The 21,934-nt window shown below is 44.6% G+C and overlaps 2 protein-coding genes across 3 annotated transcripts in view; both read left to right on the top strand.

Annotated features, from left to right (window-relative positions):
* KDM5A (lysine demethylase 5A) overlaps window positions 1–6,470 on the top strand; it is a 52,449-nt gene extending 45,979 nt beyond the window's left edge. For both annotated transcript variants that reach the window (XM_075855720.1, XM_075855719.1), the window contains exons 25-28: window positions 1,406–1,565; window positions 2,754–2,974; window positions 3,059–3,469; window positions 5,624–6,470. In XM_075855720.1, coding sequence (XP_075711835.1) covers window positions 1,406–1,565; window positions 2,754–2,974; window positions 3,059–3,469; window positions 5,624–5,845 — 1,014 coding nt within the window. In that variant the 3' untranslated portion in view covers window positions 5,846–6,470. The remainder of the gene's footprint in view (window positions 1–1,405; window positions 1,566–2,753; window positions 2,975–3,058; window positions 3,470–5,623) is intronic.
* Window positions 6,471–21,330: 14,860 nt separating this feature from the next.
* Window positions 21,331–21,934, top strand: part of LOC142748605 (sodium- and chloride-dependent GABA transporter 2-like) — a 29,302-nt gene continuing 28,698 nt past the window's right edge. Inside the window, exon 1 of the mRNA XM_075855721.1 lies at window positions 21,331–21,923. The gene's annotated coding sequence lies outside the window, so the exon portion shown is untranslated. The remainder of the gene's footprint in view (window positions 21,924–21,934) is intronic.

Consider the following 21,934-nt stretch of genomic DNA (forward strand, 5'->3'; position numbering starts at 1 on the left):
TTCCCATCCCTTGGTTGAACTTGATGGACGTGTGTCTTTTTTCAACCGTGCTATGTAACTATGTGACCCATTTTTGTATACGCTGGATGAATGGGGACCTATGGATAAGTTCGGGGTATGCCCCAGAATCTTTCCCCGGTGTGTACGTGGGATGTAGTTTACAAACGTAATGTTAAGGCTGGATTCACACGAGCATGTTCGGTCCGTAAAGGGCGGAACGTATTTCAGCCGCAAGTCCCGGACCGAGCACAGTGCAGGGAGCCGGGCTCCTAGAATCATAGTTATGTACGACGCTAGGAGTCCCTGCCTCGCTGCGGGACAACTGTCCCGTATTGTAATCATGTTTTCAGTACGGGACAGTAGTTCCACGGAGAGGCAGGGACTCCTAGCGTCGTACATAACTATGATGCTAGGAGCCCGGCTCCCTGCACTGTGCTCGGTCCGGGACTTGCGGCTGAAATACGTTCCGCCCTTTACGGACCGAACGTGCTCGTGTGAATCCAGCCTAACAGAGCCTCAGCATTGCATCATGTCTTATGCTCCAGTCACATCCAGAGCTGCATTCAGAATTCTCCCTGACTGATTCATATCTCTGACCTCACATTTCCCAGGATCCTCTGCTGGGGAAGCCGGTTCCTATATGACTACTACAGATTTGACTCATAGAAAAGTTCATGGTGACGCAGCCAATTTACCACAACTTTTGAGTAGCAAAATATAGCCCTGGTCTTAGTGCATGCCCTGCAGATTTGTATTCTGGGGATTTTGTTGTTTTCACCAGGCTTTGTGAATAAGGAATTATGAATGCAGCTCTGGATGTGACTGGAGTATAAAACATGATGTGATTTGAGATCATTACAAAACCAGTAATGCCCGATGTTTGCGCAGTTACGCAGCATGCAATGTGCAGTATTCCCTATAGTGGAACCTGCAATGTAAGGGGTTTCATATCTTGATGGCACATGCAACGTGGATTTGGATATTTTAAAACCTTATGTTCATAGTAAGGCCTCTTTGCGGGCCGCCTGCTATATCTTCAGCTAGATATTTAAATAAAATGTGCTTTCTAAGTATAGACGAGTGTTTATATAGAATTTGCGCACTGCGGCACAAGACTCCTTATGGTCACGTCTTTGGATGACACGTTTTAGAGGCAATAAATGCATTTGAAATTATGGGAAGTAAAGGAATGGATCTAACCAGGAAGAATCGCTCCATTGAGCTTTACAGGCAGCAGTTTTATTACATCTGTAATCACAGCCGTGTTAGGGACATATCCTGCATGTGATCACAGGTGCTGAACTTGCATTTGCTATCATCAAGTCTGAAGTCACGTATATCTAATGTGTAAAGGGGCAAATGTTGATTAATCAGGGTAATTAATCCCCCTCCTCCTGTTTTACAGGACACTGGTAGTGTCAAGTCATCCAGCAGCTTCGAACCCAACCTGTTCTGTGACGAGGAGATACCCATCAAGTCGGAAGAAGTTGTCAGTCACATGTGGGCCGCTCCCTCCTTCTGTTCTGAACACGCGTACTCCTCCGCCTCCAAGAGCTGTGTGCAAAGTAAGTAGGTACAAGATAGACCCAGGTCGTAGCTACGCTGTCCCGGAAAAATGGGAATTCAATTTAACTGATCAAAAACCGCAATGAGTAGAAGCCGCCATATTCACCATTTTCAAGATCTCTTATGAAAACCAGTGAATGGAAACATTGTTTACAGCCCAAAAACTGTTAGGATCTTGTCTTGCTCACACTGCTGAGAGTTTGTTATAATGTATCAGGGAGGTTCTGAGACTGGTGTCCAGTACAGTGGAGAGATTTGTGAGACTGCTTGTTAAAGGAGATGTCCAGACCTATTCTCCCAGCCAATCTGGCATCAGGCGTGGTGAGATGCTGCTGCCCGCCAGACGGGACAGTTGCCAAGGCAACCATCAGACGCCTGGCAAGTATTGTGCACGTGTCCTATTAATTAGAATAGAACACGTGCAGGATACATTCTTGGCGTTGGACGGTTTCCTCGGCAACTGTCCAATCCGGTGTGCAGCAGCGTCTCTCCACACCCGATGTCGGATTGGGCAGGAGATAGGGCCTGGAAAAAACCCTTTAAAGTGCATCTAAACGTTTGACAAACTTCTGACGTGTCATAGTGACATGTCAGAAGTTTGGATTGGTGGGGGTCCGAGCACTGAGACCCCCACCAATCGCTAAAACGAAGCAGCTGAAGGTCTCGTGTGAGTGCTCTTCTGCTTCGTGTCTGTTCGGATTTTTCCGGAAATAAATGTATCGGTGTATGGACTCAATAGAAAGTCTATGAGCCCCGTACTCCGATACATCGTCTTTCCGGAAAAAGCCAATCCAAACTTCTGACATGTCACTATGACACGTCAGAAGTTTGTCAAACGTTTAGCTGCACTTTAACACAGCAGACACAACAGGAATAAGTCAAGGCAGGTTTTCAGCCTCTGAATGTAAACAACAATTACCCCATTCTGTGACAGCAAGCACAGATCCTTTGAAACACAAAGGAGGGGGTTTAAGGAATCTGGAGTAGTTGCCCATAGGCACCAGTGAAGTTGCTGCTTTCACTTTCAAAAGGCCCCCTAAAAGAGAGTTGAAATCTGATTGGTTGCTCTGGGCACCTCCTCCATTTTTCCAGATCTACTTTTTAGTGACATTTCCCCTGAATATCACCGATTTTATTTCTGGTTATCATGAAGTCACTCGTTAACATTGCTCTTCCATGTCTTGAAGCTTCAGCGGCTCCCCGAAAGCAACCACGGAAGACCCCACTGGTGCCACGTACCCTGGAGCCTCCTGTTCTAGAGTTATCCCCCGGAGCCAAGTGTCAGCTGGAGGAGCTCATGATGTTGGGGGATCTGCTGGAGGTCTCTCTGGATGAGACACAACACATCTGGCGGATATTGCAGGCCACACATCCCCCATCCGAGGAGCGGTTCCTGCATGTCATGGAGGTGAGGATTCCCGCGGCCCGGCCTTCACTCTCATTCCTGTTATTGATCTTCCTTCAAAAATCTTTATTTGTATTGTCTCCGCAGGACGACAGCCTGGACGAGAAGCCACTCAAAATGAAAAGTAGGGATTCTTCCGAGAAGAAGCGCAAGCGGAAGTTGGAGCGAGCGGAGCACTTCTTTTCTGAAGGAAAGCAAAGGTCCAAGGAGCTGAAGAAACTGGACAAGACCAAAAAGAAGAAGCTGAAGCTGGGACATGACAAGGCCAAGGAGCTCAGTAAGCTGGCCAAGCGGCTGGCCAAGGAGGAGGAGCGCAAGAGGAAGAAGGAGAAAGCTGCAGCCGCCAAGGTTGAGCTCCACAAAGACTTCCTGGAAAAGAAGCGCGAGAAGAAGGTGCTGGATATCCCGTCCAAGTACGACTGGTCGGGAGCGGAAGACTCGGATGATGAGAACGCCATATGCGCATCTCAGAACTGCCAGCGCCCTTGCAAAGACAAGGTGAGGGGGTGCGCAGGTGCAGGGCGGACATTACCTTTGTCCTTTTTAAGTTAAAGGCGTTGTCCGGTATTAGATAAAAACATGGCTACTCTTTTCCAAAAACAGCGCCACACTTTTACGCAGGTTGTGTGTGGTATTACAGCTCAGATCCATTCACTTCAATGTAGACGAGCTGCAATACCAGACATGACCCATGGACAGGTGTGGCACTTTTTCTGGAAGAAGCAGCCATGTTATTCTAATTCTGGACGACCCCTTTAATAACTTGTGTCGCTTAGCCGCACGCAGTATCATGTTTTTCAGAACATGTGGCCCTAAATTTTTAAATGGGTTCAATGTTAAGAGTTTAAAACCCTTTAACTTTCTAATTTACTTTTGTGCTTCAATTTTTGAATCATTATGAAAACCTCTGCCTTCTGTCAGTGAATGAAGTCATTCATTCTTTACGTTCAGCAGCTGAAAACCTGTCCTGACCTTGTTCTGCTCACGGTCTAGAAGTCGATACAATTGAACAGTCTAAACAATTCTCAGAACGCATCAGCAAAACAAATATCTCCCTGATACTTTGTTACAATGTATCAGAGCAGGTAAAATGAATCCGTCCACTTTACTTCAGAGCATTGTCTACACTGGATACAACTGTAACAAATGCTCAGCTGCAAGAAGAATTAGGTCAAGATGGGTTTTTCAGCCTTTGAACATAAACTAGAAAGTGGTCCATTCATTTACACAGCAGCGATGTGCAGCCCCATACACAGAGATTAACGTTAATCTAGTGTGCTGATAATGAATACACATGACCTCCAGCCTGGACGTCATGTGTATTCAGAATCCTGACACTTCTGACTCTTTTCTGTGAGATTCCAGCAAGGGAAACGAAATCTCGTTTACCTCGTAATCTCGCGAGATTTCGTTTCTCTTGCTGGAAATCTCAGAGAAAACATTCAGAAGTGTCAGGATTCTGAATACACATGACGTCCAGGCTGGAGGTCATGTGTATTCATTATCAGGACACTTGATTAACGTTAATCTCTGTGTATGCGGCTGCACATCGCTGCTGTGTAAATCAATGGAGAGGAGTGTATGATGCAGACTGGTCACTGATTGGTCAGCGTCATACACGTAAACACGCCCAGTTAAAAACAATACACGCCCAGTTGTCCATTTCAAAGCTCATTTGCATATATATAAAATAGCTCATAACTTGGCCAAAAATGAACGTTTTTTTTAAAAAACAAACCGTTCCCGTTCTCTACATTGCAGCGCCGATCACATGCGATAGGAGATAGGGGTTTGAGAATCTGGTGACGGCCTCTTTAATCTTAATTTACATAAAATCGGAAAATCCCTTTACATTTTTTACGCCAGGGAAGCCTCATCTGACACTGCACAGACTAGGAGGGGTTAATGCAAAACAATCCAAAGCCTGCAGGCAGTAGTTGTACTGGGAGTTGTAGTGCCACCATAGCAGCCGCAGAATAAAGAAGCCCTTCTCTTTCTTGCATTTAAATGGACACTTTGACTTAATTGTATTCACTCCAGTTGATGACGCGCTCAACCATTCTCTGTTATCAGCTGTTTCAGGCAGGGAAGAGGCTGCCGGTAGTTTTTTTATATAAATGACCGGAAGTACAGGAAAGACTGTGGTCTGTCCCAGCACCATAAAGGGAAGCAGCGGATCAGACGAGATAGGGGGAAGGGCATCCTCCAATCTGTCCTGACGAACGACCCCTATAAATTAGGGCACCTGTTAGAAGCCAGCGTGGTGCCCTCCGGGTACCGCAACTAAGCACACGCTATATGCAAATGACACGGATCTCTCAGCTTATTGGCTGATAGGGACCACATGGCCTCATCGACTGGAAACAGTCATGAGGTAGGTTGGCAGCATTGGCATGTAGTCTGTGCTCCTCTAAAGGCGTCTGTCGCTGAACCATTTTATTGTCAAAATGGGGTGACTAGGGATAGCAGAGATGTGGGGGGGGGGGGGGCAACACCACACATTAACCCTGAAAGTCCCATCACCTTTATGATCATCAATACTTGTGTGTCCTCCCCGGTGTCTTCATTATCCAGCTCTCCCTGCCCGGTGCGCGTGCTGCCTTGTGCATTGCTCGTCTTGCTGTTCTTACCTTGTTCTTCGGTTTCCCGCAGGTGGACTGGGTGCAGTGTGACGGCGGCTGCGACGAGTGGTTTCACCAGGTCTGCGTCGGTGTCTCTTCTGAAATGGCCGAGAACGAGGATTACATCTGCACGAACTGTACCAGAAAGACAGTCCCAGGACCATGCCAGCCTTGCCCTCCCTGCCCCCCTACTTTGACTTTCACCCCCGGTTTCCCCTTGCCTACCATTGAGGTGAAGCAGGAGGTCAGCTAGCATAATGGATTTTACTTTGTTTTACCTCCATAAACTGGTTATCCCTTTTCCTCCTACCACCCTCTGCCAACCTCTAGGGCAGAGCCGTCTGTTAGGTAGTGCCCCCTGCAGCTCTTCTCCAGGACGCTGGCAGAGTCGCCCGTTATTGAAGATCTGGGTTATCTCTGCAAGATTTCTGAACCAACCCCCAGCAGATTCACGGATTTACCAGAAGAGACGTTTTATAATGGAAGCCCGTTACCCAGAATGCTGCAGGACGCCACCCGCGGTGTGAGGGGGGGCAACGGTCGTCCTCTCAGGGTTTAGGTGAAGTTTTCACCTCCGGCTGCACGGAGAACGGTTCTGCGGATGTCCCTCTTTTTCTCGGAGGTGACAGATGGAGGTCCCTTTTGCGGAGGCTTTGAGGCTCCTTCACCCGCCTTGCACAAGAATTGGCGCTGGGGTCTGGGTATATGACTGAACACTCCCGGTGTGGGGGATGGGAGGCCGCGTTGTGGCGGAGGGTGAAGGCAGGAGATGGATCGACTGTGTGGGATTGATTTTTAGAAAATCCTGGGGAGATTGGAAGCGTCTTCTTTCTTCTTTCTGTGACTACTGACTGTTGTATAAATAGTTTTCTCTCCTATCCACTTGTCCGGCCGTCTCTACCAAAAAAACTCCCGGTAACTGAGACTTCGAGTCGTTCTCTTCTGTTCCTGGGAAAGTTGGGTGCGCAGCCATTTCACCATTAGACCTCATCTTTTTCAGACTCCTGAATGACTAATCTCCGGAGAAGTGGGAGATGTATCGCTGTTTGCCGTTCAGGAGACTGGGAAAGCTGGGTAACAACCCCTGTGCGAGCTGTAATGGTGGACATACTGGTATTCACACGTCAATTCCAGAAACGGCAAATTATAATCTGTTTTGGTTTATATATATATAATCGCCTCCGAGCCGTCAGGATGTGGACATTGATTTGTATCCACGCCGTGTCCTTATAACATCAGTGAATTGCTAGAGCGCAAGACAAGAAGTGTTGTCATAGGGACACTGCCGCACTGGTAACATTTTCTAGAACGCTGAGGTTCATGTTGTATTCTCTGTTTACATCTAGATAATGTAGAACATTCTTCTGGTCGTCCTTGGAAACGGACAACAATTTAGTTCCACCCCCGCTGTCAGACATGTGACCTGCCTGCTGAGCTCCTCCCACAATGCACTGCTCTGCTGTAATAAGAAACCAGCAGAATGCTGAAATTAACTTTTAGATGTGACTGGAGAAGAAAACAGTCCGGATCTTAAGTCCGTCAATATTTCAAAATATTGTAAAAGTTTTTACCCAACGCAAGTCGGTGCCGTGTAAGGCCCCGTTCACACCACCGTATTTTTCATCCGTAATTACAGATCCTTTCATTTCTATGGGCTACGGACACCTTTCCGTATTTTTACGGATGGGTGTCCATTCCGTAGAAATGATCCGTAAAATATAGAACATGTCCTATTCTTGTCCGTAACTATGGCACGGACTCCCCATAGAAGTCTATAGGCGCTTCCGTAATTACAGACCGCTACGGAGGTGCCCCCGTAGCCGTCCGTAATTACGGAAGCGTTGCTAGGCGACGCCTGGTTTGTAGATGTTGCGCGTCATTTGTGGTTTTCTTCTAGTTTTGCGGATCCGCATATACGGATGCTCTGCGGACCATATATGCGGGCAAGTTGCGGATGACTACAAATCCGTATTTACGGATGGATGAAAAAACGGTCGTGTGGAGCCTAAGGCCATGTGCATGGCTGTGATTTTCAGGTTGGACGGCCGCAGAGTGTCACCCGCGGGGCGTGCACATGGCCGCGTCCATTCATTTCTATGAGCCTGGGCCATGGAAACTCAGGTCGTGTGCATGGACCCATAGAAATGAATGGGGTCGCAATTCTCCCGTGGATTTTCGGTGGAATTGCGGCCGCAAGAATACGTTCGTGTGCATGGGACCTAAGGGAAGGTGACGTCCTGCAGGGTTGTGATATGGTCGGCCTCGGCGAATCCAAAATTAGCGCCATCTGATTATCCTATATAACAGGACCTCGTTCCTTATTCAGCGGTTTCTCGATTCTATCAAACTTCTTACTGTAGTTACTACCCAGCTGCACAAGACTCCTGAATGGTAAATCAGTTACTACTCGTTCATTAGGTTGGCAGATTTGCCAAGTAGAACTCTGAGGGTGACGTCCAGCGTGGGCGCCGGGAAGGCAAGTTAAATGTTATATTAACCATTAAAATAGTCTTTCAATGAATCTAAAATGAAAAATAAAGCAACTATGAAATAGCGTTGATTTAAAAAAATAAATTTAAAAAAATGGATTGTTTTGTGTCTACAGCTTCTATACAGACCTGTGTGTCTCCATGGTTACAGACTACAAACAAATCCTATGTTGTCTGATCCTGCAGTAATATCTCCCATCAGTCCCTGCTTCTTAGTAACTTTCCAACTGTATGTAGTCAAGAAGTCAGGGACAGGTGGAAGGGAGTAACACGGCGGGATCAGACTACACAGGGGATTTCTTGTAGTCTGTAACCATGGGAACACACAGGTGTGCATAGGAGCTGAATACATCAAATTCATAATATATTGATAGATGCCTTCTAGCTGATAAAAATTGGTTGAAAAGATGAACAGTCCCTCTAAGCATCGTATGAGAGATAATGTAAAGTGATTATTGAACCAGGGGCGGGGCTGACAACCTCACGTGCTTGTTACCGGTCGTTACTACTCTGCTATTGGTTTGTAGGAGCGGTAAATCTCATGAACATCCACTGCGGCTACACCGACACACTACTGTATTTAAAGGGACACTAACCCTAAAATGGTCAACATGGATCGCCTGTGTATAAATGACTGGGGGTTGTCCGCACTGGAAATGTGACCAGACTTAGTAATCATGGGGAGGGGAGGTTTCTACACATCCTGTCACTCATCTCCGAGAAGAACAATCCAGTCATTCTCTCCCCAGCCTGAAATGGCTGATAACAGGGAGCAACAGCAACTTTAGATAAGATGACCGGCAGATTTAGAGCAGCGTGTTTTTCTTCTTTAAACGTCTCCCTTTTGTGCACTGACGTAACGAGACGGCCGCGCTCTGCCCCTCTGTCAAAGATTCACCTTTATGAGCAAAATGAGGAGGAAGCGGCCGGATGTCCCTGGAGGTGAGACCGTCCAGCACATTCTACAATTCTGATCCATTTACTCCGGGATCGACTGTAGAAGTGATCGCTGCTCTGATCACAGGATCCAGGTAAGGAAACGGAACGTCTAATATTGATCTATATATTGTAGAAAGCGTGAACTGTACTCGACTTTCCTGCAGGTCTGAATTACTCCTGAATTTATGTAACAGTCCAAGTGTCGTAAATCTCTGAGAGACACCAAAAACGGTCACTTCATTGTAGAGATCTACGGCGGTCCCAGCCCACAGACCCCAACATTTATATACACGGTATTAGGTACATTTAGGGGCCATATATTTTAAATGTATAAATATGTATGTAGTGCGCTCCCCCTAGTGGTGACTGTATAAATATGTATGTAGTGAGCTCCCTCTAGTGGTGACTGTATAAATATGTATGTAGTGAGCTCCCTCTAGTGGTGGCTGTATAAATATGTATGTAGTGAGCTCCCTCTAGTGGTGGCTGTATAAATATGTATGTAGTGAGCTCCCTCTAGTGGTGACTGTATAAATATGTATGTAGTGAGCTCCCTCTAGTGGTGGCTGTATAAATATGGATGTAGTGAGCCCCCTCTAGTGGTGACTGTATAAATATGTATGTAGTGAGCTGCCTCTAGTGGTGGCTGTATAAATATGTATGTAGTGAGCTCCTTCTAGTGGTGAATGTATAAATATGGATGTAGTGAGCTTCCTCTAGTGGTGACTGTATAAATATGTATGTAGTGAGCTGCCTCTAGTGGTGGCTGTATAAATATGGATGTAGTGAGCTCCCTCTAGTGGTGACTATATAAATATGTATGTAGTGAGCTCCCTCTAGTGGTGACTGTATAAATATGTATGTAGTGAGCTCCCTCTAGTGGTGGCTGTATAAATATGTATGTAGTGAGCTCTCTCTAGTGGTGGCTGTATAAATATGTATGTAGTGAGCTCTCTCTAGTGGTGGCTGTATAAATATGTATGTAGTGAGCTCCCTCTAGTGGTGGCTGTATAAATATGTATGTAGTGAGCTCTCTCTAGTGGTGGCTGTATAAATATGTATGTAGTGAGCTCTCTCTAGTGGTGACTGTATAAATATGTATGTAGTGAGCTCCCTCTAGTGGTGGCTGTATAAATATGTATGTAGTGAGCTCCCTCTAGTGGTGGCTGTATAAATATGTATGTAGTGAGCTCTCTCTAGTGGTGGCTGTATAAATATGTATGTAGTGAGCTCTCTCTAGTGGTGACTGTATAAATATGTATGTAGTGAGCTCCCTCTAGTGGTGGCTGTATAAATATGTATGTAGTGAGCTCCCTCTAGTGGTGGCTGTATAATATGTATGTAGTGAGCTCTCTCTAGTGGTGGCTGTATAAATATGTATGTAGTGAGTTCCCTCTAGTGGTGACTGTATAAATATGTATGTGGTGAGCTCCCTCTAGTGGTGGCTGTATAATCTGTACGTAGTGAGCTCCCTCTAGTGCTGGCTGTATAAATATGTATGTAGTGAAGTGAGCTCCCTCTAGTGGTGGCTGTATAAATATGTATATAGTGAGCTCCCTCTAGTGGTGACTGTATAAATATGGATGTAGTGAGCGCCCTCTAGTGGTGGCTGTATAAATATATATGTAGTGATCTCCCTTTAGTGGTGGTTCTATAATATGTATGTAGTGAGCTCCCTCTAGTGGTGGCTGTATAAATGTTTGCAGTGAGCTCCCCCTAGTGGTGGCTGTATAAATATGCATGTAGTGAGCTCTCTCTAGTGGTGACTGTGTAAATATGTATGTAGTGAGCTCCCTCTAGTGGTGACTGTATATATCAGTATGTAGTTATCTCCCTCTAGTGGTGACTGTATAAATATGTATGTAGTGATCTCCCCCTACTGGTGACTGTATAAATATATATGTAGTGAGCTCCCCCTAGTGGGGACTGTATAAATATGTGTGTATTGAGCTCCCTCTAGTGGTGACTGTATAAATGTATATGTAGTGAGCTCCCTCTAGTGGTGGCTGTATAATATGTATGTAGTGATCTCCCTCTAGTGCTGGCTGTATAAATATGTATGTAGTGAGCTCCCTCTAGTGGGGACTGTATAAATATGTGTGTATTGAGCTCCCTCTAGTGGTGACTGTATAAATGTATATGTAGTGAGCTCCCTCTAGTGGTGGCTGTATAATATGTATGTAGTGATCTCCCTCTAGTGCTGGCTGTATAAATATGTATGTAGTGAGTTCCCTCTAGTGGTGGCTGTATAAATATGTACGTAGTGAGCTCCCTCTAGTGGTGACTATAAATATGTATGTAGTGAGCTCTCTCTAGTGGTGGCTGTATAAATATGTATGTAGTGAGCTCCCTCTAGTGGTGGCTGTATAAATATGTATGTAGTGAGCTCTCTCTAGTGGTGGCTGTATAAATATGTATGTAGTGAGCTCCCTCCAGTGGTGGCTGTATAAATATGTATGTAGTCCGCTTCCTCTAGTGGTGGCTGTATAAATATGTACGTAGTGAGCTCCCTCTAGTGGTGACTATAAATATGTATGTAGTGAGCTCCCTCCAGTGGTGGCTATATAAATATGTATGTAGTGAGCTCCCTCTAGTGGTGGCTGTATAAATATGTATGTAGTGAGCTCTCTCTAGTGGTGGCTGTATAAATATGTATGTAGTGAGCTCCCTCTAGTGGTGGCTGTATAAATATGTATGTAGTGAGCTCCCTCTAGTGCTGGCTGTATAAATATGTATGTAGTGAGTTCCCTCTAGTGGTGGCTGTATACATATGTATGTAGTGAGCTCTCTCTAGTGGTGGCTGTATAAATATGTATGTAGTGAGCTCCCTCTAGTGGTGGCTGTATAAATATATATGTAGTGAGTTCCCTCTAGTGGTGGCTGTATAAATATGTATGTAGTGATCTCTCTCTAGTGGTGGCTGTATAAATATGTATGTAGTGATCTCTCTCTAGTGGTGACTGTATAAATATGTATGTAGTCAGCTCCCTCTAGTGGTGACTGTATAAATATATATGTAGTGAGCTGCCTCTAGTGGTGACTGTATAAATATGTATGTAGTCCGCTTCCTCTAGTGGTGACTGTATAAATATGTATGCAGTGAGCTCCCCCTAGTGGTGACTGTATAAATATGTGTGTAGTGAGCTCCCTCTAGTGGTGGCTGTATAAATATGTATGTAGTGAGCTCCCTCTAGTGGTGGCTGTATAAATATGGATGTAGTGAGCTCCCTCTAGTGGTGACTGTATAAATATGTATGTAGTGATCTCCCTCTAGTGCTGGCTGTATAAATATGTATGTAGTGAGCTCCCTCTAGTGGTGGCTGTATAAATATGTATGTAGTGAGTTCCCTCTAGTGGTGGCTGTATAAATATGTATGTAGTGAGTTCCCTCTAGTGGTGGTTGTATAAATATGTATGTAGTGATCTCTCTCTAGTGGTGGCTGTATAAATATGTATATAGTGATCTCTCTCTAGTGGTGACTGTATAAATATGTATGTAGTCAGCTCCCTCTAGTGGTGGCTGTATAAATATGTATGTAGTGAGCTCCCTCTAGTGGTGGCTGTATAAATGTGGATGTAGTAAGCTCCCTCTAGTGGTGACTGTATAAATATGTATGTAGTGAGCTGCCTCTAGTGGTGACTGTATAAATATGTATGTAGTGGGCTCCCTCTAGTGGTGGCTGTATAAATATGTATGTAGTGAGCTCCCTCTAGTGGTGGCTGTATAAATATGTAAGTAATGAGCTCCCTCTAGTGGTGGCTGTATAAATATGTATGTAGTGAGCTCCCTCTAGTGGTGGCTGTATAAATATGTATGTAGTGATCTCCCTCTAGTGCTGGCTGTATAAATATGTATGTAGTGAGTTCCCTCTAGTGCTGGCTGTATAAATATGTATGTAGTGAGTTCCCTCTAGTGGTGGCTGTATAAATATGTATGTAGTGAGCTCTCTCTAGTGGTGGCTGTATAAATATGTATGTAGTGAGCTCCCTCTAGTGGTGGCTGTATAAATATATATGTAGTGAGCTGCCTCTAGTGGTGACTGTATAAATATGTATGTAGTCCGCTTCCTCTAGTGGTGACTGTATAAATATGTATGCAGTGAGCTCCCCCTAGTGGTGACTGTATAAATATGTGTGTAGTGAGCTCCCTCTAGTGGTGGCTGTATAAATATGTATGTAGTGAGCTCCCTCTAGTGGTGGCTGTATAAATATGTATGTAGTGATCTCTCTCTAGTGGTGGCTGTATAAATATGTATATAGTGATCTCTCTCTAGTGGTGACTGTATAAATATGTATGTAGTCAGCTCCCTCTAGTGGTGACTGTATAAATATATATGTAGTGAGCTGCCTCTAGTGGTGGCTGTATAAATATGTATGTAGTCCGCTTCCTCTAGTGGTGACTGTATAAATATGTATGCAGTGAGCTCCCCCTAGTGGTGACTGTATAAATATGTGTGTAGTGAGCTCCCTCTAGTGGTGGCTGTATAAATATGTATGTAGTGAGCTCCCTCTAGTGGTGGCTGTATAAATATGGATGTAGTGAGCTCCCTCTAGTGGTGACTGTATAAATATGTATGTAGTGAGCTGCCTCTAGTGGTGACTGTATAAATATGTATGTAGTGGGCTCCCTCTAGTGGTGGCTGTATAAATATGTATGTAGTGAGCTCCCTCTAGTGGTGGCTGTATAAATATGTAAGTAATGAGCTCCCTCTAGTGGTGGCTGTATAAATATGTATGTAGTGAGCTCCCTCTAGTGGTGGCTGTATAAATATGTATGTAGTGATCTCCCTCTAGTGGTTGCTGTATAAATATGTATGTAGTGAGCTCCCTCTAGTGGTGGCTGTATAAATATGTATGTAGTGAGCTCCCTCTAGTGGTGGCTGTATAAATATGTATGTAGTGATCTCCCTCTAGTGGTGGCTGTATAAATATGTATGTAGTGAGCTCCCTCTAGTGGTGACTGTATAAATATGTATGTAGTGAGCTCCCTCTAGTGGTGGCTGTATAATATGTATGTAGTGATCTCCCTGAAGTGCTGGCTGTATAAATATGTATGTAGTGAAGTGAGCTCCCTCTAGTGGTGGCTGTATAAATATGTATATAGTGAGCTCCCTCTAGTGGTGACTGTATAAATATGGATGTGAGCGCCCTCTAGTGGTGGCTGTATAAATATATATGTAGTGATCTCCCTTTAGTGGTGGTTCTATAATATGTATGTAGTGAGCTCTCTCTATTGGTGGCTGTATAAATGTTTGCAGTGAGCTCCCCCTAGTGGTGGCTGTATAAATATGTATGTAGTGAGCTCTCTCTAGTGGTGACTGTATAAATATGTATTTATTGAGCTCCCTCTAGTGGTGACTGTGTAAATATGTATGTAGTGAGCTCCCTCTAGTGGGGACTGTATATATCAGTATGTAGTGATCTCCCTCTAGTGGCGGCTGTATAAATATATATGTAGTGAGCTCCCCCTAGTGGTGGCTGTATAAATATGTATGTAGTGATCTCCCTCTAGTGGGGACTGTATAAATATGTGTGTATTGAGCTCCCTCTAGTGGTGACTGTATAAATGTATATGTAGTGAGCTCCCTCTAGTGGTGACTGTATAATATGTATGTAGTGATCTCCCTCTAGTGCTGGCTGTATAAATATGTATGTAGTGAGTTCCCTCTAGTGGTGGCTGTATAAATATGTATGTAGTGAGTTCCCTCTAGTGGTGGCTGTATAAATATGTATGTAGTGATCTCCCTCTAGTGGGGGCTGTATAAATATGTATGTAGTGAGCTCCCTTTAGTGGTGGCTGTATAATATGTATGTAGTGATCTCCCTCTAGTGCTGGCTGTATAAATATGTATGTAGTGAGTTCCCTCTAGTGGTGGCTGTATAAATATGTATGTAGTGAGCTCCCTCTAGTGGTGGCTGTATAAATATGTATGTAGTGAGCTCCCTCTAGTGGTGGCTGTATAAATATGTATGTAGTGAGCTCCCTCTAGTGGTGGCTGTATAAATATGTATGTAGTGAGCTCCCTCTAGTGGTGACTGTATAAATATGTATGTAGTGAGCTCCCTCTAGTGGTGGCTGTATAAATATGTATGTAGTTAGCTCTCTCTAGTGGTGGCTGTATAAATATGTATGTAGTGAGTTCCCTCTAGTGGTGGCTGTATAAATATGTATGTAGTGATCTCCCTCTAGTGGGGGCTGTATAAATATGTATGTAGTGATCTCCCTCTAGTGGTGACTGTATAAATATGTATGTAGTGAGCTCCCTCTAGTGGTGACTGTATAGATATGTATGTAGTGAGCTCCCTCTAGTGGTGGCTGTATAAATATGTATGTAGTGATCTCTCTCTAGTGGTGGCTGTATAAATATGTATGTAGTGATCTCCCTCTAGTGGTGACTGTATAAATATGTATGTAGTGATCTCTCTAGTGGTGGCTGTATAAATATGTATGTAGTGATCTCCCTCTTGTGGTGACTGTATAGATATGTATGTAGTGAGTTCCCTCTAGTGGTGGCTGTATAAATATGTATGTAGTGATCTCCCTCTAGTGGTGACTGTATAGATATGTATGTAGTGAGCTCCCTCTAGTGGTGGCTGTATAAATATGTATGTAGTGATCTCTCTCTAGTGGTGGCTGTATAAATATGTATGTAGTGATCTCCCTCTAGTGGTGACTGTATAAATATGTATGTAGTGATCTCTCTAGTGGTGGCTGTATAAATATGTATGTAGTGATCTCCCTCTTGTGGTGACTGTATAGATATGTATGTAGTGAGTTCCCTCTAGTGGTGGCTGTATAAATATGTATGTAGTGATCTCCCTCTAGTGGTGGCTGTATAAATATGTATGTAGTGATCTCCCTCTAGTGGTGACTGTATAGATATGTATGTAGTGAGTTCCCTCTAGTGGTGGCTGTATAAATATGTATGTAGTGATCTCCCTCTAGTGGTGACTGTATAGATATGTATGTAGTGAGCTCCCTCTAGTGGTGGCTGTATAAATGTGTATGTAGTGAGCTCCCTCTAGTGGTGACTGTATAATATGTATGTAGTGAGCTCCCTCTAGTGGTGACTGTATAAATATATATGTAGTGAGCTCCCTCTAGTGGTGACTGTATAATATGTAGTGATCTCCCGCTAGTGGTTACTGTATAATATGTATGTAGTGAGCTCCCTCTAGTGGTGACTGTATAATATGTATGTAGTGAGCTCTCTCTAGTGGTGGCTGTATAAATATGTATGTAGTGAGCTCCCTCTAGTGGTGACTGTATAAATACTTATGTAGTGAGCTCCCGCTAGTGGTTACTGTATAATATGTATGTAGTGAGCTCCCTCTAGTGGTGACTGTATAATATGTATGTAGTGAGCTCCATCTAGTGGTGGCTGTATAAATATGTATGTAGTGAGCTCCGTCTAGTGGTTACTGTATAAATATGTATGTAGTGAGCTCCCTCTAGTGGTGGCTGTATAAATATGTATGTAGTGAGCTCTCTCTAGTGGTGGCTGTATAAATATGTATGTAGTGAGCTCTCTCTAGTGGTGGCTGTATAAATATGTATGTAGTGAGCTCTCTCTAGTGGTGGCTGTATAAATATGTATGTAGTGAGCTCCCTCTAGTGGTGACTGTATAAATATGTATGTAGTGAGCTCTCTCTAGTGGTGACTGTATAAATATGTATGTAGTGAGCTCCCTCTAGTGGTGGCTGTATAAATATGTATGTAGTGAGCTCTCTCTAGTGGTGACTGTATAAATATGTATGTAGTGATCGCCCTCTAGTGGTGGCTGTATAAATATGTATGTAGTGAGCTGCCTCTAGTGGTGGCTGTATAAATATGTATGTAGTGAGCTCTCTCTAGTGGTGACTGTATAAATATGTATGTAGTGAGCTCTCTCTAGTGGTGACTGTATAAATATGTATGTAGTGAGCTCCCTCTAGTGGTGACTGTATAAATATGTATGTAGTGAGCTCTCTCTAGTGGTGACTGTATATGTATGTAGTGAGCTCCCTTTAGTGTTGACTGTATAAATATGTATGTAGTGAGCTGCCTCTAGTGGTGGCTGTATAAATATGTATGTAGTGATCTCCCTCTAGTGGTGGCTGTATAAATATGTATGTAGTGAGCTCCCTCTAGTGGGGACTATATAATTATGTATGTAGTGAGCTGCCTCTAGTGGTGGCTGTATAAATATGTATGTAGTGAGCTCCCTCTAGTGGGGACTGTATAAATATGTATGTATTGAGCTCCCTCTAGTGGTGGCTGTATAAATATGTATGTAGTGAGCTCCCTCTAGTGGTGACTGTATAAATATGTATGTAGTCAGCTCCCTCTAGTGGTGACTGTATAAATATGTATGTAGTGCGCTCCCTCTAGTGGTGGCTGTATAAATATGTATGTAGTGAGCTCCCTCTAGTGGTGGCTGTATAAATATGTATGTAGTGAGCTCCCTCTAGTGGTGACTGTATAAATATGTATGTAGTGAGCTCCCTCTAGTGGTGACTGTATAAATATGTATGTATTGAGCTCCCTCTAGTGGTGGCTGTAGATAGAATATTATCATGTAACTCCATCACTGTGTGAAGGGAAGCAGGGCCTTTTGAGCGCCGTCCGTTATGAAGATATATTATGAGAATAATCTCTACATTTTAAACCAATGCAGATAAAAACTGCTAATGGCTCCACAGATGTCTGGCAGCCGCTTATCTCCACTACTTTCAAAGAATTAGCATGCATGGCCAATGAAGCTGACGGTGATGGTTATGGTGGAGACTTCGTGGGTTTGGCTCTATGTACGTCCGGCTGTAGCCTGTAGTGGGCTCAGCGCTTTACTGCGTTACTACAAGTGTTCGCCTCGGGTCATGCGACATCTCACGTGATGGTAACAAATTAGACGCTACATTAAGATGTTTTTTGGTTGGACATGGGACAGGTCACAGCTGCCTGACCCCCACCCGCCGGAGAGGAAGGCGAGGACGCTGTTCCCCGCTGCACGGACGCACATATCAACATCGGATCGTTTTTGTTCCACTCCAAAGCAAATTCTTTATCTTCAGCTGCACAACGGGAGGAAAGACTTGAAGATCATTTCCTCCTATAGCCAAAAAAAAAATCCCAGTAAAAATCCATTTACCGTATGACCTAGTAGTGGTATCGGCTTTTAGGAAAGCTCATGATAAATAATTTGACCACCGTTACATCCAGCTTGTCAAGGCTCCTGAATGGCATATCTGAGGACCAAGCGATCTGTCATAACTGGTCAGATTTGCTATTCAGAACTTTAGGAAAGCTGGATGACCGCCCCTGTGGAAGCAGCAAGGGAGAGGGTAAGATATAAGGCGGCTACCTATGTTTGATAAAAAGAAATGAGAAGCCCCCGGCACTGACGGGGTTACAGGTAGCTCTGGCGCTCCGGTGGGGGTTGTAGTTTCCGTCAGTCCCTGAGGCAGCATTTCTTTCTGCAGGGCCACCTCTTGGGAAAGCAGCTGGATCTTCAGATGTTCAGATGGGGCCAGTGAACAGCAGGGCGGCGACATACAGAGAAGGGAAGAGGTTACCCACAGACAGATGCCTAAATGTGCAGCGTTAGCAGGAGAAGCGCAGCGGTAATGGTGACGAGAGGGACATGTCTGTGTACAGGACACCTCTCTAATATAACCCCCAGGGTCCCCGTGCTATTCAGCTGCCGTATCTAAGCTTATCATGTGTGAAACTGTCTTTTCAGATGGTGTATCTAAGTCTATTATGTGGGATACTGTCTGCTGAGCTGTGTATCTAATCCTATCATGTGTGATACTGTCTGCAGAGCTGTTTAATCATATAATGTGTGATACTGTCTGCAGAGCTGTGTATCCAATCCTATCATGTGTGATACTGTCTGCAGAGCTGTGTATCCAATCCTATCATGTGTGATACTGTCTGCAAAGCTGTGTATCTAATCCTATCATGTGTGATACTGTCTGCTGAGCTGTGTATCTAATCCTATAATGTGTGATACTGTCTGCTGAGCTGTGTATCTAATCCTATCATGTGTGATACTGTCTGCTGAGCTGTGTATCTAATCCTATCATGTGTGATACTGTCTGCAGAGCTGTGTATCCAATCCTATCATGTGTGATACTGTCTGCTGAGCTGTGTATCTAATCCTATAATGTGTGATACTGTCTGCAGAGCTGTGTATCCAATCCTATCATGTGTGATACTGTCTGCTGAGCCATGTATCTAATCCTATCATGTGTGATACTGTCTGCTGAGCTGTGTATCTAATCCTATCATGTGTGATACTGTCTGCTGAGCATCTGTATCCAATCCTATCATGTGTGATACTGTCTGCTGAGTTGTCTATCTAATCCTATGATGTGTGATACTGTCTGCTGAGCTGTGTATCTAATCCGATCATGTGTGATACTGTCTTTTTGAGCTGTGTATCTAATCCTATCATGTGTGATACTGTCTGCTGAGCTGTGTATCTAATCCGATCATGTGTGATACTGTCTGCTGAGCCGTGTATCTAATCCTATCATGTGTGATACTGTCTGAGCATCTGTATCCAATCCTATCATGTGTGATACTGTCTGAGCATCTGTATCCAATCCTATCATGTGTGATACTGTCTGCTGAGCCGTGTATCTAATCCTATCATGTGTGATACTGTCTGCTGAGCTGCGTATCTAATCCTATCATGTGTGATACTGTCTGCTGAGCTGTGTATCTAATCCGATCATGTGTGATACTGTCTGCTGAGCTGTGTATCTAATCCGATCATGTGTGATACTGTCTGCTGAGCCGTGTATCTAATCCTATCATGTGTGATACTGTCTGAGCATCTGTATCCAATCCTATCATGTGTGATACTGTCTGCTGAGCCGTGTATCTAATCCTATCATGTGTGATACTGTCTGCTGAGCTGTGTATCTAATCCTATCATGTGTGATACTGTCTGCTGAGCTGTGTATCTAATTTTATCATGTGTGATATGGTCTGCCTAGCTGTGTATCTAATCCTATCATGTGTGATACTGTCTGAGCATCTGTATCCAATCCTATCATGTGTGATACTGTCTGCTGAGCCGTGTATCTAATCCTATCATGTGTGATACTGTCTGCTGAGCTGTGTATCTAATCCTATCATGTGTGATACTGTCTGCTGAGCTGTGTATCTAATTTTATCATGTGTGATATGGTCTGCCTAGCTGTGTATCTAATCCTATCATGTGTGATACTGTCTGCCTAGCTGTGTATCTAATCCTATCATGTGTGGTACTGTCTTCTGTGTATCTAATCCTATCATGTGTGATACTGTCTGCCTAGCTGTGTATCTAATCCTATCATGTGTGGTACTGTCTTCTGTGTATCTAATCCTATCATGTGTGGAACTGTCTTCTGTGTATCTAATCCTATCATGTGTGGTACTGTCTTCTGTGTATCTAATCCTATCATGTGTGGTACAGCCTCTACAGTTTATAATACGGTTTAGGTAGCGATAATATCATTTGCCTCCTCCATAGATCGCGGCGTTACTGAGGATCGTCCCAGGTTTTCTTCGTACATAATATAATTTTTCCTCTGTTGTTCCTCCCCCTCTGGTCACATTCTCTGCACCTGGAGCTTTATTCATCCTGAGCTTCCTGGTTCATGAATAGAATTCCAGAACTGCATGAAGACAGTGGACCGCTGGGTGACCGTCCTAGTGGGCAGTGTAACCAATGGGTCAGATAATAAAACCACAATTCTCTGTTTATATGAAGAGTTTGGTGACATCCCGCGTGGCCACCACCACAGCTCCCCAGGGGTTGTCACCCGGCTGTGTAGAGTTATGAAGACCGTGATATTCCCTCCATAGCGGTTAACAGCGGAGCTAATACCCAGCTTTCCCAAGTTACTGAACACCAAATCTCCCTAATTATACAGAAATATGAGAATGGGATATGTATGTCTGGATAACTAGACCGATATGACATTCAGGACTCTAGGAAAGATGAGTGACAACATTTGTAAAATCTGGAATATTGTTCGTCACCCAGAAACAGATATTACTGACCGCTGAATGGAATTTTACCAACTTGACAGAATACAAAATACAACTCACGGACTGGTGTGGACTGCGCCGCATATAATGTGGTGATCAATGTGTCCCATGCAGAAGGGTCAATAAGTGACTGTTGTGCTGCTCCTGCAGGGGGCGTCTGGTGCCCCGGCTGCCCAATGACCTCTGTGCCCTCCTGCTCTCTCTGCTGGACCAAGGAATGTGAGGGCGGGGAAGTTTAGAATTACTTCCTTCATCCTTTAAATATCCCCAACAGCTTTGGAGATTTGTACTCTGGTGTTTGGGAAGAGAACATTGAAGAGTGCAGACCCTCTGCCATCCCACTGACCCCTGTTCTCTGGGCTCCCTGCACTGACCCCTGGTCCCTCTGCGCTGACCCCTGGGCTCCGGTCTCCCTGCGCTGACCCCTGGTCTCCCTGCGCTGACCCCTGGGCTCCCTGCACTGACCCCTGGGCTCCGGTCTCCCTGCGCTGACCTCTTGGCTCCGGTCTCCCTGCGCTGACCCCTTGGCTCCGGTCTCCCTGCGCTGACCTCTTGGCTCCGGTCTCCCTGCGCTGACCCCTTGGCTCCGGTCTCCCTGCGCTGACCTCTTGGCTCCGGTCTCCCTGCGCTGACCCCTTGGCTCCGGTCTCCCTGCGCTGACCTCTTGGCTCCGGTCTCCCTGCACTGATACTCAGTCTCTGGTCTTCTTCACTGACCCCCAGGATCCGGTCCCCCTGCATTGAACCCCAGGTTTACTTCTTCCTATCATGATGGATTCCTCCTGACCCCCAATCTCTCATCTCAGTACTGGATTTATTATTGGATTTCTATACAAGAGAACGTCGCTGAACCCCAACACCTTCGCTTGATACCCCAAAAGGTATTTATATT

This window comes from Rhinoderma darwinii, chromosome 3 (genome assembly GCF_050947455.1).
Source record: "Rhinoderma darwinii isolate aRhiDar2 chromosome 3, aRhiDar2.hap1, whole genome shotgun sequence".
Lineage (NCBI taxonomy): Eukaryota > Metazoa > Chordata > Amphibia > Anura > Rhinodermatidae > Rhinoderma > Rhinoderma darwinii.